The following is a 19264-nucleotide window of genomic DNA, read 5'->3' as shown; positions in this document are numbered from 1 at the left end:
ACAGTAATAGGTTATGAGAGAAAAAAACCAAGAGGCTGAAATGAAGAAACAGGGGGCAGAAATGAAGAATAATGGATAACTTTTTAAGGTAAAATGGTCAGAAAAGACCTCTCTCTGTGGGTGATATTTAATCTGAACTCTAAAAGCTGATAGAGATATTTTCCAGTGAGGAGCGGAGTAAAGAATATTCTAGGCAGAAGAAAGGTCATACAATGCCTTGAAGTTAGAACTTGGTTGGAGTATTCAGTGGAATGAAAGAAGACCTTAGTGGTTGCTTTGGAGCTGGCAACACAATAGGAAAGGCAAAATTGGGGGACCAGGTCATGCAGGTCCTTGGGACTTACAGGAAAGAATTCCGCTTTTGGTTTAAATGTAATCAAAACCACTGAAGCATTGTAGGAGGAGAGGAACATGTTCTGATTTACATTCTCAGAATATCAGTTGTGCTGCTGCATAGGAAATTAAAGGAGATTAGACTTTAAATGAGGAGACAAGTCAGGAGGAGGACACAGATGACAGCTTGGATCAAAGGATTAAACCTAGAGATATGGAGAAGTTGGTATATTCAGTATTTATTGGAGATAGAATGAATAGGACTTGCTGGTGACTTAGATATGGGGGACTGGGATGAGGGAAAGGAGGAAATACATAGAGTTCCTGTTCGAGCCACAGAGTAGGTGGTGATGCTGATGGTCCCCAAAGCATTAAATACATTCTGGTACACAGTCAGTAATAAATAAATGTTGTATCATGCCTGAATGGCTGACTGAATATATGAAAACACAAGAAAAGGTGGTAAGTATGAAAGCAATTGTGACCTCATTTTATTGATGTAACGTTGAGATGCTTGCGAGATATCCAAGTGGACATTGACAGGTGATTGTTAACATGCGATTTTAGAACTCCAGTTTCTAATTTCTGAATCATTGTTCATTCAGTAATCTCCTTGCCACAAATGTTAAACACTTCCCAGAAGCAAGGAACTCTGCTAGACAAAAGGGAATTGAGAGGTAAGACACAGCCCTGACCTCAAAGAGCTTATGGTATCCTGAAGACACAAATAATCATATTACTGTAATGTAGTGCTATATGGTGCTAATGTAAACACTTAGATGGAAACCATTGCCTGGCCTGGAAAAGTCAGAAAAGGATTAAGAGAAATAATAACTGAGATTATGCTGAAAGCAAAAGTTAAGAGTTATCTAGTTAGTGAAGGAGACAAGAGGGGAAGGGATTATCTAAGAGGAGAAGGGAAAAAAGTGGGACTCATGCTGGTGGTGGGAGCGCTTGCTTGTTAGTTGGGAGGAGAGGAAGCGTGGAGGGGAGGTGTGGAAAGAACTGAAGTCGGGAAAGTAAACGGAGTCTTCTGCTGTTTCTTATGAAAGATAAAAATGCCTAAATTTGTCAAACAGTCAACAACTATGTAAAAAGAGTTGTATATTCTCCTCCCTTTGCTCTTCTTCCTCCTTATTTATTCTTCTGCCAATCTGTGTTACCATTCCCTTAACAATCTGTCTCAAATCTCACTCTCATCAAAATTGCATTTATTAATTCCAACCAAATTATTAATTTTTAAAAGTTTTTTGGTATTAACCTTATATAATATTTATATTTGTTAATATATTTTTTCAAATATAGTTATACTTTACATATTTTCAAATGTATAATTTTGCACACATTATTATATTTTCACACACATATGTATATACTTATAGTGTGTATGTGTGTATGAATTTAATCATTCTTTCAATTTGTCTCCTGCTGGGATAATTCAGGGTGATCTTGCCATCATTTCAAAGTCAGCGGATTAGCAACCTTAATTGCATCTGCAACATTTAATTATTTTTGGCCATGTAAAGTAACATAGTCATAGGTTACCAGGGATGACATCTATGAGGGGAGGTATTACTTTGCCTAGCACACAGTGTTCACACAATTTTTCTAAATCCACATGCTTAGTAGCTGTGTAATGGAGGATAAAGTCATTACCCTCTCTGAGCTTATTTCCTCATCTTTACAATAAGCCTGTGAATAAGGCTTAATTAACAACACAAGTAAAGTGTAAACCAGAGGATTTGCATAATATATATGCTTAATCAATGAAGCCACCGAATCCAGTGTACCTCACAATTCGCTATGTCCCTGTAGATTTCAGGTAGAAAGAAAGATGATGTCTCAAGAAGTAACCACCGGGCTTCCCTGGTGGTGCAGTGGTTGAGAGTCCGCCTGCCGATGCAGGGGATACGGGTTCGTGCCCCAGTCCGGGAAGATCCCACATGCTGCGGAGCGGCTAGGCCCATGAGCCATGGCTGCTGAGCCTGTGCATTCGGAGCCTGTGCTCTGCAACGGGAGAGGCCACAACAATGAGAGGCCCGCGTACTGGAAAAAAAAAAAAAAAAAGAAGTAACCACCTAATTGGCTAAAGCACTTCTGCTAAAATGATTTATTTTCTTGATGTGGACCTAAGAAGGGAAAGAGATGGACTGAACATATAAGAACTAAAGTATAGAATATCTCTTTTTATGCATCATTTACTTTTCTATTCTCTGGTTTATTTCTTAATAGTAACAATAAAATAATCCTCCCAAATAATCCAGATTTTAAATATTATTAGATGGTATGAGAGGTATTTGAATAAATATTTTTTTTAAAAATCATCCTATTTTAGTTATAATTCTTTGAGATCTTAAAATTTAGCATATTAAAAAACAAAGAAAAACTGCACAAATCCCCAGTTTTCCCAGAAATTGAGCTTGAATGATTTTTAGCTATTTGGTAGGATTTTCTTCCTTTGTTTTAATCAGCAATTTTAGATAATAAGCCCTTTAGGGAAAGGACTTACTTGAATATTTTTGTTTGTTGGTTTGTTGGTTTGGAAAATTTCAGCCATTGTACAGCATTTTTGAAGATAGAGCCCAAACCTATTCATTTCCAGATTGAGAAAGAGACTTAATTGTTGTATTCCTTAGGGAGGTCTCTGGGTCTAGTTAGGTCTGGGAATTAAATAGTACAGGGCATGGAAGCTTTTACTTGCCTTCCTCATTAGTAGCATTTAAAGTAGCTGTGGTAGTTGGTTCTAACAAATCCATCTTTGTAAAACAATGGCACACTCAGAAGCACGTAAAAATATACGCCAGAAGCATTAACACTCTACCCTGATGGCCTTTTCCTGAAGGACAAGAGAAGCAGATGTTTTTTCCCCAAGTATTTAACACAGTTGATTATGCATGACTAATTCTTTTGCTAATCTTGTCTGGTGTCAATCTTTTGGTTTTTAGTGAAGGTTTCCTTTGGGGATTTAGCAACACACATGGCTGACCTGCATGCTTCTTTATCTCCAGGGCTGTAGTAAAATATTAGCACACAAAGCTAAATTGATTTGGAAACATAAGGCACAAAAAAGCTGGTTTTATGCAAATGTTAAATAACACTGTATAAAAAAACACTTGGACATCATTTAAAGTGCAGCTTCACCTCACTAACTGGCTCACTGACACTTTGGATGGATGGTAAAATTAACCATTTAGAAACAGATAAGCTTTGCTGTTCCTGGGGCCCTGCATGAAAATGTGCATGTTCTATACCTCTGTTCACCCTTGGTATGACTGTGCAGCCAAGTTTTCATTTATTGTGCCAAGAGATAAATTATTCAAAAGAGCAGAGTATCCAAAACTCATTTACATTTGGCTTTGGACTTACCTTCCCAGTTATAATTGGTTTTGGACTCTATAAAAATTATTTTGTTTTCTCTAACCACATGGCAACTGACATCCCGAAAAGGTGACCCAGATAAGTAGTAGGTGGCAAGATTTTGGATGAACAGCACACAGCTAAAAATTTACACTTGAACTGTGGATCACCTATAATTTTTGATCAGTGCATTTTTGCTGTAGCAACTTTTGTTGTAGTAGAATCTGATACATATTTCTTATAGTAATGCCTTGCACAAAATTGGTGCTCAGATTATCAATTGAATAAATGAAAACACTGTTTACTTTTACATGTAAAAGTAAATGCTAATATTGTAAATACTTATTAACTAAGAGGTATTAAGGTTTTCATTTTATTCATTCTTAACTTTGAATTTTAAAATTGATCAGATGAAAATCTAATTTTGATCAACACATTCACATGTATATAAAAAACACTTTGTTTTGAAATAGGAAGTTGTATTACAGCTAAAGAACAGTCATCAACAAAAAAATATACAATAATGATCTGCATAATTTTCCATTTCATTCCATCTCATGTCACCAGATAGTTGTAGACTACACCATTCCGCCCCTCCCAAAAAAGAAAAGGAAAAGAATAAAAAAGAAAAGGAAGCAACAATCATATTAAACCAACCTGAAAATACATCCTGAGCATTATTGCTAAGAATGTACATTTGAGATACAAAAAATATGAATACTCATTTAGTTTAGAATAAATAATAAAAAAAGAAAAATATCATTAAGGGATCAGATTTGTTCAGTTAATTTAAATAAGAATGAATTTCTTGATGCACATAAAAGGCCTGTGATTGTTAATTAAGTGGAAATATTTCAATGTGTTGTAAATTTTGTCAGCATTGCTATAATATACAGCTGACCCTTGAACAATGTGGGGGTTAGGGGCATGGACCCCAGCACAGTTGATATTTGCATATAACTTTATAGTGAGCCATCCATGGCTTAGTTGAATTCTGCAACCATGGACTCAACCAAACATAGATAATATAGTACTGTAGTAGATATTTATTGAAAAAAATCCACGTATAAGTGGACCTGCCCAGTTCCAACCCATGTTGTTCAGGGGTCAACTGTAATCATGACTTTGCACAAGAGCGTTATGTCAATATTGCCTAATCCCATTAAAAACACTATTTTAAAAGCTTAGAACAGTACCTTCATGTACACAATGAATATTAGCCATTATTAACTGAAATTAACTGTTTCATTAAATATCTACTTTCTTCTGAATATCATTGGTTAGAAATAGATTTCAAAGCAAACATATTTAAAATATAGTAAATTCAGGAGCAGATTGAGAGAGAGACAGTTTTTAAGCAATCAGGTTCTGTGGAACTCTTCAAATTACAGTAAAATACTTTAATTAATTGCCTTTTTTCAGGGCTCCTCATGGACAAGGATTTGCTACTTTTTTTCTCACTTTCTTTTCTTTTCTTTTCTTTTCTTACTACTCTATTTTGTAGCAGAAAATGAGAAACAAGGAGCAGCACTCATTTAATCAGTAGAGATGGCAAGAGTGAAATGAACTATATGGGACTGAGAGTGCCTTCTTGTCTCCCTGCTGTGGCAATTTTGCCAGAGGGAGTAACAAGTCAATTGTGCCATCACCTTGTAGGAACCTTCCTACCTACAAAAATAAAGCTTCCAGGACACTGATAAGGAATATAGAAAATATGTAACTGAGAGATTGTTGGCAACATTGAAATCAATAAATGTGCACTCTCAAAATAATGATAATTTTACAAATAAGAATCTAGCTTAGAAGAAATTTAAGTAAATTGATTTAGGTCACCCAATTTATTAGTGTTGCATTTGTGCCTGAGTCTCTGTGATTTTAGAGCCCCCATTTCTAAGCTCACCATAAAACTGTCAAATAATTGTCCAAGAAATTTCATGGACACACTGGGGAGCAAAAAATATATTTAACCAGATAAAGTATTATTTAGGTACCTACTATAAGCCAGCCCCATTCTGAGTACTTGGGATAATTCTGTGACTAGTGTATTAGTAATGCAGTCAAGATTGCACGACATTTATATTCTAGAGATAAATGAGAAAACAACAAAAACTACTGGATAGTGATAAGTTGAATGAAGAGACTGTAGCAGATGTTGTGACAGAGACTGATGGGGGACTGTTTTACCTAGAATCATTAGTGAAGCAAGACCTCACTAGTTTGAATGGCATCATTGAGACGCCTTGGGAAGATCTTGAGGAAGAAGCCACCAGCTTAGATAATAGTTTAGAACAAAGGTCCTAAAGGTGGAGGGAGCTTTGTTAAATTTAAGGAAATGGAAAATGAGCACTGTGGATTGAGTTTACTGAGAAGTCTGTGGTTGCAATCATTAAGGTCATGGTAAGGACACTGGTTTTATTCTAAATTCAAGAAAAGCTAGTAGAATGTTACAAATAGGAAAGTATGATTGACATCATTTCATTTCCACTTTAAAAAAGCACTCTTTACTTCCTTGTAGCAAATAAATTTTAATGGCAGAAGAGAGGAAAGAGGAATTGATGTTGGTAGGATATTTAAAAAAAATTTTGTTGGAGTATAGTTGCTTTATGATATTGTGTTAGTTCATACTGTACAGCAAAGTGAATCAACTATACGTGTACAAATATCCCCTCTTTTTTGCATTTCCTTCTCACTTAGGTCACCACAGAGCACTGAGTAGAGTTCCCTGTGCTATACAGTAGGCTCTCATTAGAAGGATATTAATTTGGTCACACTGAGAAATGGTAGAACATGGATAAGTAAATCAACCAAAAATATATAGGGAAATAGATAAATATTTATATATATTTAAAATTGATAGCACAGAGATTGGCATAAAATTAATACTTAAATATATAACTACTATTAGTTGTATTAAACATGATTCCTATCTTCAAAGAACTCAGTACCTATCTGGAAAGATTTGAGAAATAAACATACTCCTAAGTTCAGCAAGCTTGAATTGGATGAGGGAAATACTCTAATTTTATGAAAAAAATCATTCAAAGTTCATATAAAAGTCAGTAATATATCCTCCAAAGCCGTTCTATTCAATGTCATTTAAGATAGATATTTTGGTTCCCCATTAAGTGTCAGGCATATTTCTAAGCACTGAAAATACAGGGATGAAAAAGACATAAATTGCTTCTGTCCCTGCAGGGTTAAATTCTTGCTGTTTAAATAAGCCTTGTCTTTTTTAAACTAAATTAACAGATTCACTCAAATTTTAAAATTTCCATTTTCAAGTAAATGGGGCTCAAGTTCTATAATTTTAGATATGGTGAAGTACTCCAAGTTATTTATAAAACTAAACACAAGACATAAATGACTGTTCAGTGATCTGGTCTATGAAGTAGAACAGGGAGAAGAATCCTCAAAAATACATCAGATTTAAATATGAATTTGAGAATTCCTTAATTAAAGTAAATTATTTGACAAAATGAGTTCCAGTGGAATGGATTTTTATTGTCTATATAACTAATAGTCCATGTTGCAAAAGTAAACAGATCTTGACATTACAATTGTCTAATTCAGCAAATATTTATTTCTCACCCATGCAATATCTAATGTAGCTTTGGTGACCCATCTTGATCTTGTAGTTTTTGCCATCTGTGATAGCTGTTATCTTGAGAAGTCTGTGAATTAAGATCGGTTAAGGCCAAAGTAAAGACAGTGGTCTTACTCTAAATTCAAGGAAAGCCATTAAAATGTTACAAACAGGAGAGTGTGCATAAAATGATCTGATTTCCACTTTCAAAAGATATTCTAGGCTCCCCTTTAGAAAATAAATTATAAAGGTACAAGAGAAGGAGATGGGATTGAAGTCATGGTCTGTATCATTCCTAAGCAGAAAGGATGTCAAAGAATATTCTTAAGAACTAGGCTTGGATGTGACTTAAGTCGCTTTTGCCCAATTCCCATCTGACAGCCCTTAGCTTCAGGGCACCATTCTAGCTTCCTGGGCGGTGGTGATATGCAGTCTTACTGAGAAAATGGAGCAGTAAACACATAATATTGTTTCTGCTTCACAACATTTGCTATCAGAATCTTGGAAGCAAAAGTTCCTCATGTCTAAATGATAATTATTTCTTCTCTTTTACTTATTCCCAGCTACTGCTTCAAACTCCTACAGTGTTTGAGAGTTCTGTCTCCAGGTGAGAATTAGTAACCCTTCCTACTGAAATTTATGCAGTCCATCACTATGAAATGGACAAAGATTTTGGAAAGGCTAATCGCTACCCAAACTGGTTAATATGTTTTATTAACATTGAAGATTCCCCCTAGACAATTGAATGGACAGTGAAAAAGACTGAGCTAAATGACATAGATAACAGAATTGTCAGTTTACCTGGAGGATAGTTGAATTAAAGAGAGTGGATAATATCACCTTGGGAGAAAGTATATTAAAAGAAGAGTAGAAGCCTAGGGAGCTCTGATATTAAAGTAACTGGTAGAGAAAGAGGAGGCAGTGAGGTAGATGGATAAGAAGCGTTAGACAGCTACAAGGGTAACCAGTAAAATATTTCACATGGAAGCCAAAGAATAGGAGAGTAATGAGTTAATAACAATGCCAGCTGTCACTGAGAGACCCATTTAAAAAATACTAACAAGTATGTGTCCGTTAGGAAGTCAATGTTGAGCTTAGGAGAAGGGGTTCAATAGAAAGTATGAAGAGAAACAAGAATGCAGTTAATTGAGGGATCACTAGGAGGTAAATAAGTAGAAACATTAAGCAAAGGTACATTTTCAGAGGAATTTGGAAAGGGAAGAGGAAAAGGAGGTTAATAGACCAAGATAAATTTAGTTTGTCTTGCTATTTGGAGGTGGATGGGGTTGGCTTCCATCTTATATGGACTTTTAGGATGGTATTAGAGAGGTACTTATCAGCTTAAGTGATCCCAAGTAAAGACCTGGAGTTAGGTAGAAGATAGGGTCAAGTACCCAAATGAATGGATTAGCTATTTTACATGAGTTACTACAGTGATTGTTGATTCTAACTATGCAGTAGAATCACCTAGGGAATGTAAAAAAAGATTGCCCTACTATTAACCCCACTATCAAGCAAGTAAATAAGAATCTTGGGGTTGGGGTTGATGTATAGGTGTTTTAAAATGCTCTACACAGATTTCTGATAATTCAGTCTGTGTTGAAACAGAAGTGATAAGACTTTGGAAATTCTGAGAGAAATCATACCCTGAACATTCTTTTTTAAATGAAGTAGCATTAAAGTTTGCCTTCTGAGAGTAGTAATCAGCACATGGAGTGGGGCCTCAAGGAGAGCAATGGAGGTTAAAAATAAGGTATAAACAAGGACAGGGCTTTTATAAAATAGAAAGAACTGAGCTGGTAGCTACTATCTTTACTGAAACCATAGTTTCAAATTGCAAATTTCTGGGCTTGTCTCTAGACTAATCTGGGGAGAACTGACATTTTTAGATTACGTGGAATATCTATTTATTTACATAGATCTATTTAGTTACATAGGTCTATATTTTCTCTCAAAAATATAATTAGAGCTTTACTCAGGCTTTCCTTCTCTATTTTTATTCCTAAATTTTTGAAATTTTATCCTATTAGCAATAATATTTAAAAAAATTTCAGTTTGTAATTGTTCAGTGCTGATATATTTTTGTATATTGCCCTTGTATTCAGTAACCTTGCTTAATTCACAGATTAAGTCATGTAGTTTATCTGGTGAGTTTCTTGAATACTCCACATACATAATTCTGCTATCTGTAATTAAAGAAGTTGTACTTTATTGAAGTTAAATATGGAGAAAAATCTAAAAATTAGTTAACTCCCACTTGCTTGGTACTGAATAGCAATAATCAGTTTCTGTTTATGCTCACCTTTTTATTATAAAGCTTTTGACCTGCAACATACATTTTGTTCTTAAAATTTATTTGGCAGTCCTTCTCATTCTTCTATTTTGTTTTGACATTTTGTTCCAATTATCAATTAATCTCTTTTGTAATAGTGACATATTACTTGTGTTTTCTTTTTATTCTACCCCATAGATGGCTCAGACATCAGAATTTAATTTGATGATGAGCTTAAATGGTTATATTTACTCATTTGTTTATTTCATATTTAATTCAGTAAATTCCTATAAACCTCTACTATATGTCAGTCTTTCTTTTAATAAAACAGATATGATGTGAACAAAAATAGATGCATGATCTGTCCATTGTTGAAAGTGGGGTGTTAAGGTCCCCCACTATTATTGTGTTACTGTTGGTTTCTCCTTTTATGGCTGTTAGTATTTGCCTTGTATATTGCAGTGTTCCTATGTTGGGTGCCTGTATGTTTCCAAGTGTTATATCTTCTTCTTGGATTGATCCCTTGATCATTATGTAGTGTCCTTCTTTGTCTCTTGTAACAGTCTTTATTTTAAAGTCTATTTTTTCTGATATGAGTATTGCTACTCCATTTGATTTCCATTTGCATGGAATACCTTTTTCCATCTGCTCACTTTCAGTCTGTATGTGTCCCTAGGTCTGAAGTGGGTCTCTTGTAGACAGCATATATGTGGGTTTTGTTTTTGTATCCATTCAGACAGTCTGTGTCTTTTGGTGGGATCATTTAATCCATTTATATTTAAAGTAATTATCGATATGTATAAGGAAACACAGGCCTTAAATGACACATTAGACCAGGTAGACTTAATTGATATTTATAGAGCATTTCATCCGAAAGCAACAGAATACACATCTTTCCCTCATACACATGGATCATTCTCCAGGACTGACCACATGCTGGGCCACAAAGAGAGCGTCAGTAAATTTAAGAAGACTGAAATCATATCAAGCCTTTTTTCTGACCACAACACTATGAGATTAGAAATAAATGACAAGAAAGAGAAAACTGTATAAAACACAAACATATGGAGGCTAAACAATATGCTACTAAACAGCCAGTGGATCACTGAAGAAATCAAAGAGGAAATTAAAAAATACAGAGACAAATGAAAATGGAAGCACAATGATCCAGAACCTATGGGATGCAGCAAAAACAATCCTAAGAGGGAATTTTATAGCAATACAGTATTACCTCAGGAAACAAGAAAAATCTCAAATAAACAACCTAGCTTTACACCTAAAGCAACTAGAGAAAGAAAAAGAAGCAAAACCTAAAGTCAGTGGAAGGAAAGAAATCATAAAGATTAGAGCAGAAATAAATGAAATAGAAATGAAGAAATAAGTGAAATAGAGATGAAAACAATAGCAAAGATCAACGAAACTAAAAGTTCTTTGAAAAGATAAACAAAATTGAGAAACCTTTAGCCAGACTCATCAAGAAAGAAAGGGAGAGGACTCAAATCAATAAAATTAGAAATGAAAAAGGAGAAGTTACAACTGACACCACAGAAATACAAAGGATCATAAGAAACTACTGCAAGCAACTGTATGGCAATAAATGGACAACCTGGAAGAAATTGACAAATTCTTAGAAAGGTGCAACCTCCTAAGACTGAACCAGGAAGAAACAGAAAATACGAACAGACCAATCATAAGTACTGAAATTGGAACTGTTATTAAAAAATCCCAACAGACAGAAGTCCAGGACTAGATGGCTTTATAGGCGAATTCTATCAAACACTTAGAGAAGAGATAACACCTATCCTCCTCAAACTTTTCCAAAATATAGCAGAGAGAGGAACACTCCCAAACTCATTCTGTGAGGCCACCATCACCCTGATACCAAAGCCAGACAAAGATACCACAAAAAAAGAAAATTACAGGCCAATATCACTGATGAATATAGACACAAAAACCCTCAACAAAATACTAGCAATATGAATCCAACAATATATTAAAAGGATCATACAACATAATCAAGTGGGATTTATCCCAGTGATGCAAAGAATTTTCAATATCCACAGATCAAACAACACACCAACAGATTGATACACCACATCAACAAATTGAAGAATAAAAACCATATTATCATCTCAATAGATGCAGAAAAAGCTTTGGACAAAATTCAACACCCATTTATAATAAAAACTCTCCACAAAGTGGGCATAAAGGGAACATACCTCAATATAATAAAGGCCATATATGACAGACCTATAGCTAACATCATACTCAGTGGTGAAAAGCTGAAAGCATTTCCTCTAAGATCAGGATGTCCTCTAAGACAAGGATGTCAACTCTTGCCACTTTTATTCAACATAGTTTTGGAAGTCCTAGCTATGGCAGTCAGAGAAGAAAAAGAAATAAAAGGAATACAAATTGGAAAAGAAGTTAAGCTGCCATTGTTTGGAGGTGACATGATACAATACATAAAAAATCCTGAAGACGCTACCAGAGAACTACTAGAGCTCATTAATGAGGTTCGGTAAAATTGCAGGATACAAAATTAATACACAGAAATCTGTTGCATTTCTATACACTAACAATGAAATATCAGAAAGAGAAATTCAAGACACAATACCATTTACCATTGCACCAAAAAGAATAAAATACCTAAGAATAAACCTGCCTAAGGAGACAAAAGACCTGTACTATGTAAACTATAAGATGCTGATGAAAGGAATCGAAGACAGCACAAACAGATGGAAAGATATATTGTGATCTTGGATTGGAAGAATCAATATTGTCAAAATGACTATACTGTCCAAGGCAATCAACAGATTCAATGCAATCCCTATCAAATTACCAGTGGAATTTTTTGCAGAACTAGAACAAAATACCTTAAAATTTGTATGGAGACACAAAAGACCCTGAATACCAAAGCAGTCTTGAGAAAGAAAAACGAAGCTGGAGGAATCAAGAGCCCTGACTTCAGACTATACTACAAAGTTATAGTCATCAAAACAGTATGGTACTGGCACAAAAATAGAAATACAGAGCAATGGAACAAGATAGAAATCCCAGAAATAAACCCATGCACCTATGGTCAATTGATCTATGACAACGGAGGCAAGAGTATACAATGGAGGAAAGACAGTCTCTTCAGTAAAGTGCTGGGAAAACTGGACAGCTGCATGTAAAAAAAATGAAATTAGAACATTCTTTAACACCGTACAGAAAAACTCAAAATGGATTAAAGACTTAAATGTGAGCTTGGACACTATAAAACTCTCAGAGGGAAGCATAGGCAGAACACTCTCTGACATAAATCAAAGCAATATATTTTTTGATCTGTCTTCCAGAGTAATGGAAATAAAAACAAAGATAAACAAATGGGATAAATTTTACAAATGGGATAAACAAGTACAAGTAATTTTGATTTTATTTTGTCACTTTTTTCCCTGCTCTATATGTTGTAAGAGATTAAAGGACATTGTTTATCAAGTTTGTATAAATTTAGTTATTTTAAAGTGTAGAAATAGGAGTATTCGATGATAGATTTATAATATTATAAACAAAATTAGGTTTAATATTTTAAATTTAATAGCTATATTTTTTTATCAGTAGATTTGAGTACACTAAGAATTTAAGAGGGAGTTGTTAGTATTTCCTCCAGGTGATTGGAATAAATCCCAAATCAAATGATCACGTTTTAAAAAATTCTTATTCTCAAAAGACTACATTGCCTTCATTGATTCTATTGGCTGAACTGGTTGTTTCCTTCATGTTTTACAACAGACTGAGTCTTCAAACTTCTTAACATGCAACTTGCCATCATTCAGCCTATGTATTGCATTAAAAAAAAAAAAGCACACCTAAAATCTTACAACCTATACAGATTTTAGGACAAGAGTAGAGAAACTACCAACCTTTTTTATATTCCCTGTATGTTAAATAACTACATTTTGAAGCAATCATAACTTCTAGTTAACCTCAAGAGAAGTGTAAGATATTTAATCACGTTGCTTTACTCTTTAGATGAAAAAATACTGTTCTTAAAAATGGGCCTAAGAGAATTATTCTGATTTATTGTGCAGTGATACTATTTATTCCAAAGTGCCTACAAAGACCAAATTAATCTTTTGAAGATATTGAGATAATAATATGCTAAACTACTGAATAAACGAGAGGTGGTTTATCTTTAGGAAACAATAAAGCATGCCAAAAATTGCTTGGATTCTTGATTCAGCCCCCTAATCTGTATCCTCCATTATCTTCTTTCCCTCTCCTCTTCATAGAGCAGCCAGAATGTTTTCAAAACTCAAAACCAATCATGTCATCTCTTTGCTGAAAACCCATCAGTAACTTTCCACTGCTCTGAATAGTTTTGTCAGAAAGATCCTGCAAGGTCTAGCACCTAGTTGCCTTTCCACCTCATTTGGTACCACTTGGCAGTTGCACACAGATTTTCTTTCAGTTTGGAAAATTTTGGAGAATGCCCATTTCCTCTGGTGAAAGCATAAGTGTACCTACTCAGAACAATATTCCTTTTCCTCATTAACTATTCACCCTTCAGGTTTCTAGTCCATCATTGCTTCCTCAAAGAATCCTTGTTTCTGAATTCTCTAACTACTGCAAAGCCCCAAACATACAATGTCGGTACTAAATGCTCCTTCTGCAAAGTACCTGACAGAAATGTAATTTTATATGTTTATCTTGTCATTTGTTTAGAGCCTTACTCTCTTCTAGACAGGATGCTTAATGAGGGCAGGTATTGTGCTGACTTTTGATCACCACCGTAGCATGAGAGACTAACGCAGTTCCTCCTGGTACTTAGTAGATCTCAATGAATATTTTTTTGAATAGATAACCAAATTAATAAACTTTAAAATTCACAGAAAGTGTATACAAGTAACCAACATGACCCCATGTGTATCTTGAGTATGTTAAAAAATGGTTCTATTTAATAGCCTGTGAACCCTGCCCTTTCTGTGACCTGTGGGACAGAAGATACTACAGACAACACTAATCAAACGGGCAAGCCTGGTGGCCAGGACAGAGTGATGCTGAAAGAATAAAAGTTCTATCATTGACAGGATTTGTACCAACTCACTTTGCCCAGAGACCAGGCAATATTACTTAGCAGAGAGAGCACAGCACTAGATTTAAGGGTTTCATGGTTTGTCCTAATTCTGCCTTTCACTTGTTCTAACTCTGGTATAAAGTAAAAATTTTAATTTAGATAATACATTTTACTATAAGAGTCTATGATTACAGAAAATGTATTGTTTTTTTATAAATATTATAGTAAATCCAGTCTGAATTGCAATACAAAGGTTCTAGCATTCAGGTAGATTACCTAGCCAAAATGTTGTATATCTAACGTGTACTAAAAGCAAACTTTATTTATTTCACAATTTTGTCAGATACTGATTCTATGATAGTCTCTGTAGTAATAAAGAGATCATACAGGAGTGCTGAACAAAGAACTTGATACAGGAATTGGCAAGAGCATTGGTTTGAATGCTGGAAGATCTCAGTTCCCATCCTGTTTTTTTCAACTGCAAGTCAGTCATGCTTTTGGGTTGAAGACTTTCCCTGGAGTGAACTATGCTGTTAGTTGCTCTCCATCTCATGTGTCAGGAGTTTGGGGTGATTTCTCTCTTTTGTGAGCCTAGATTACTTCTTAAAGGAGACCATGCAGAGAAATTGATTTGTTTGCCCTGGAGCTTGGGGGACACAGTGTATTATCATTAAGACCATGGCTGAAATATTTAAATGTCTGCTGTTGTAAACCCAGAAGGCTACATTTGGGAAGAAATTGCATGTCCACAGAGGATAAATAAATGGGGCATGTTTTCTTAACCATATGCAGGACTTTTGTGAGGGAGTTCTGGCCTGGAATTGTCCTAGATCCTGCCCAAGAGGCCCACCTAGAAGGATAAGGAGACATAGTTGGAAAGAGGGTGGAAGGATACCATTCTATACCCATGGTATGAGGGAGAAAATAAGCAGCCAGCTAGAGAAACACATTCACCCACAACAAGGGAACTGATTGGGTTACTTCTGAGGGTCCCATGAAAAGGTTCATGAACAAAATGAACCATCTTTCTTTAATCATCTGCCAAAGCCCTTGGAAACCAGTACCAAATCAGTGCCAAGCAAATAAGATTCATCTCCCCTGATCCTTTCTACTTCCAAATCTAGGATGAATCATAGAGAGCTCAGTGAGCAGGGGTGGATGAAAAGAAATTCTAGGAGGGGAAACAGGGAAGAAGAGCCCACTTCACTGCCTCACCTCTGCCCCATCTGCCACAAGCCCAGGGGAGCAAAGAACCTTAACCTAAATGAAGTCACAATTTTTTGTGAGTATCCAGGACTAGACAAATTAATTGATAAATTGATATTTTTGAATTAAAAAAAGTGGAGGAATTTTTTCTTAATCTGAGTGTGAACTGAAATGTTTCTGCCTGAGATTTTATCTAGAGACAGGGAAGTAAATAGCTCACAGAGCTGGTTTGAATATGTTGTATGCCAGCTACACTACAAATATATAATAATGTAACGTTTTATTTCTGAAGCAGTACTCAGCGTTGGTGTTAGTACTGAGAAGACAAAAAGTAGAAATAATTTGTGGTTGGGGATTGGGGGCAGCAGGACATTTTCACCAGAGGTTAAAGTTAAGGTATTGAGGGAAGGCATTGTATGTTCTGACGAGAAAATTGTAGTAATATATCTCATAGTCTAGACTGGACCACTACTAGTTCATTCTAATTACTCAACAGACTTAAAAAAATAGAGAGGGCATCATGAAAATAAATATCATATACACAGTAGTGTATGATGAAAATTAAGTATCTTTTAAGAACAATATTATTTATGCTTTCAATTTATGAATTATGGAGCTAGGTGGGTAAAGAGTGGGACAGAAAGAAGCTAATGTTATTTAATGCATACAATATGGTAAGAAAGTTGTTCCCAGTACCAAAGCATGTTGCCATTCTATGCCCATTGTGGAGTTAAACAGGATGCTGCCATCTCTATTTATTAAAGTTACAGATTGTTAACTATTACATCAAATAATAAGTGGTCTTTATAGAGCTAGATATTTCCTCAGACATTTGATTTGAATGGAAGGAATTCCCTGAGTAGCTCAAGATAACAGCATAAATCTTGAGAAATTTGATTGCACAAATAATCTAGTAGCCTATTGACTGGCCTAAACAGTGTTATGACAAGACAAATTTTATAGCTTCAGTTTCTTTATAAAGCAAGGAGCTTTATCTTATGTTTTAACACTAAACACAGGTGGTCATGTAACCCCTCTGTTGGGGTTACATACAACATTGGCCAAAAGTAGACTCATGGATAATCTATGACCCTTATTTGGGAAATGAGAACCACAGGTCCAAATGTAAAATTAGTAGAAACTTTCCAAATGGAAGAAAAGTATGATTACTTAGAAATAGAAGGTTCTGAGCCACCTACAATATTATAAGTAGATAGTTTCTATTTAACCTAGCATTGATGCCATTGCATTTATAATGTTGTGTATACATAATTGTATGAATACCTAGCAAAATATGTTTACATTGTTTGATAGAGTCATAGGAATGTGTTACTAAAGATATGTTACTGAATATATTATTGAAGTTACTATATTATTTCTTTCTAATTAAAGTTTTGTAGATATGTGATGATGTATTCTATTTAAACTGCATTTCCACAAATGTTTTCAGTAGCTTTTGAAAAATGCCAATGACAGAAACTATATTATATTCTCTCTTACATCATTTATTTGGTATATACCTACATTAAGGAAATAAAAACAAAGCTCAGACCTACCATGAACATGCACAAAGTGACTAAAGATTTCCTATTATAGACCTTAAGAATGATGTTTCATTTGTTTTATTTGCTTCATCACCTAATCAATGAAAAGGAAATCTTAATTCTGTTATCCTGAGATCTAATTGGAGTATAGATTTTTACTTACTTTCATTGCTGTTTCAATCAATGGTTATAAAATAGTCAAGATAGCATTTGTATTTATATATGTGCTTAAATTTTTCATGGACTTCTCATTTAATCTCTATTATTATAATATGCACTTGGTATCACAACATTTGTCCTGTTATTTTTATCCAATAATGTTAACAGAGTTGATTTAATCGCATTTCTCTTAATGATTTATATCTGAACATCTCATCTTTGTTTTCAACAGCTGAAGATGCATGTGGAGGAACAATGAGAGGATCTAGTGGCGTCATATCAAGCCCTAGTTTTCCTAATGAGTATCATAATAATGCTGATTGCACTTGGACCATTGTAGCAGAGCCTGGGGACACAATTTCACTCATATTTACTGATTTCCAAATGGAAGAAAAGTATGATTACTTAGAAATAGAAGGTTCTGAGCCACCTACAATATGGTAAGTAGTTTCTATCAATCTAGCTTTGATGTCATTGCCTGAGGCCAGTTGGGAATCAGAGAAAAACTGTATGTGGGCCTTTAAAGGATTAAATATTTAAAAGAACTAACAGTTACAGGAAAATTGTAAGGCGTAGCTGTCAGAGCTGAGGAAGATTTTGGAGATTGGGTACTAATATATAGAATGGAATTTTGAAAGATGAAGCTTTCCATCAGTATTTCTTTATCACTCAATCAATGAAAAATAATGTGATTTTTATCAAAACTTGTATAAGGAAATAAGAGTTGTTCCTACAATTGTGTTCCTTAGTGTGCCAGTTCATACTCTGGTTCATAATCTGGTTCCTTTCAGATTAATTGAATAGTCTTGGAAGTAATTTGCCTTTGTTTTTGTAGATAGCTCTTTTATGTATCCTGTTATCTGAAGGCAAAAATTAAACACTGTGATCTGGGTGAATGTGGTCTGTTTCTTTAGAGACTCAAGGCATGGTCTCATGAAAATTAGAGTTTTCAGAACATACTTTTAGGATATAGTATTTGTAAAAAGAAAATATTTCTTTATGCTGTTTTAAAAATTTAAATGCACTGATATCATTGAAGTGTAATGTAGACTTAGTAATTGAAGAATGGTGGGATTAGTGAAATGAAGACATAGGTAAACTCTAGACTAAAAGGGCCTTTTAAACCAGGTAAAATATTTAATAAGAATAGCAGGAACTTATTAAGGGATTTTTATCAAAAGCAATTACATGAAGAGGTTTGTGTTTTCAAATGATGATTCTTGCTGAAGTATAGAGATTGATTTGAAGTGGGGCTCGATTAGCTGTAAGAAAATTTCTTAAGAGATGTCTGCTGTAATCCAAGAAAAAAAATCATGGTAGCTTGTATTAAGATGGTACTGATGGAGATAAAGAAGTAGAATGAGTTGAGAGATTTTTAGGAGGTATAATGATAAAGACCTCTGTAGTGAATTGAAGAGTGATAAAGAAGGTGGTGTTCAAATAAAACATCATTTCTGGCTTGCGTAAATGGGTAAAGGCAGGAGAGATACTCACTGAATTGGAAAATGTTGAAGGAAGGTCACGTTTGGGATGGGAATGCTATGGTTATTGAGAGATGTTTTACATATATTTAGTTTGAAGTCTCTTTGAGACATGCTGTTAAAGCCATCTAATAGACAACAATATCTATCTATATGATTCAGGAGCTGTGAGGAGAAGCATCACTGATAGTGTAGTTGATATTGATGGTAATAGAACCAAAAGGCATCAATAACATTGGCTAGACAGAGACAGGATGGAATGAGAAGATA

The 19264-nt window shown here is 34.7% G+C and overlaps 1 protein-coding gene across 3 annotated transcripts in view; it reads left to right on the top strand.

Moving 5' to 3' along the window:
* Nucleotides 1-19264, top strand: part of CSMD3 (CUB and Sushi multiple domains 3) — a 1080105-nt gene that overhangs the window by 276613 nt on the left and 784228 nt on the right. For all 3 annotated transcript variants that reach the window (XM_060035246.1, XM_060035245.1, XM_060035244.1), the window contains exon 5: nucleotides 17746-17953. In XM_060035246.1, the coding sequence (XP_059891229.1) occupies nucleotides 17746-17953 (208 nt within the window). The remainder of the gene's footprint in view (nucleotides 1-17745; nucleotides 17954-19264) is intronic.

This window comes from Delphinus delphis, chromosome 17 (assembly GCF_949987515.2).
Source record: "Delphinus delphis chromosome 17, mDelDel1.2, whole genome shotgun sequence".
Lineage (NCBI taxonomy): Eukaryota > Metazoa > Chordata > Mammalia > Artiodactyla > Delphinidae > Delphinus > Delphinus delphis.
The sequence above is the reverse complement of the archived record's forward strand: the minus strand, read 5'-3'. Positions and strand labels throughout refer to the sequence as shown.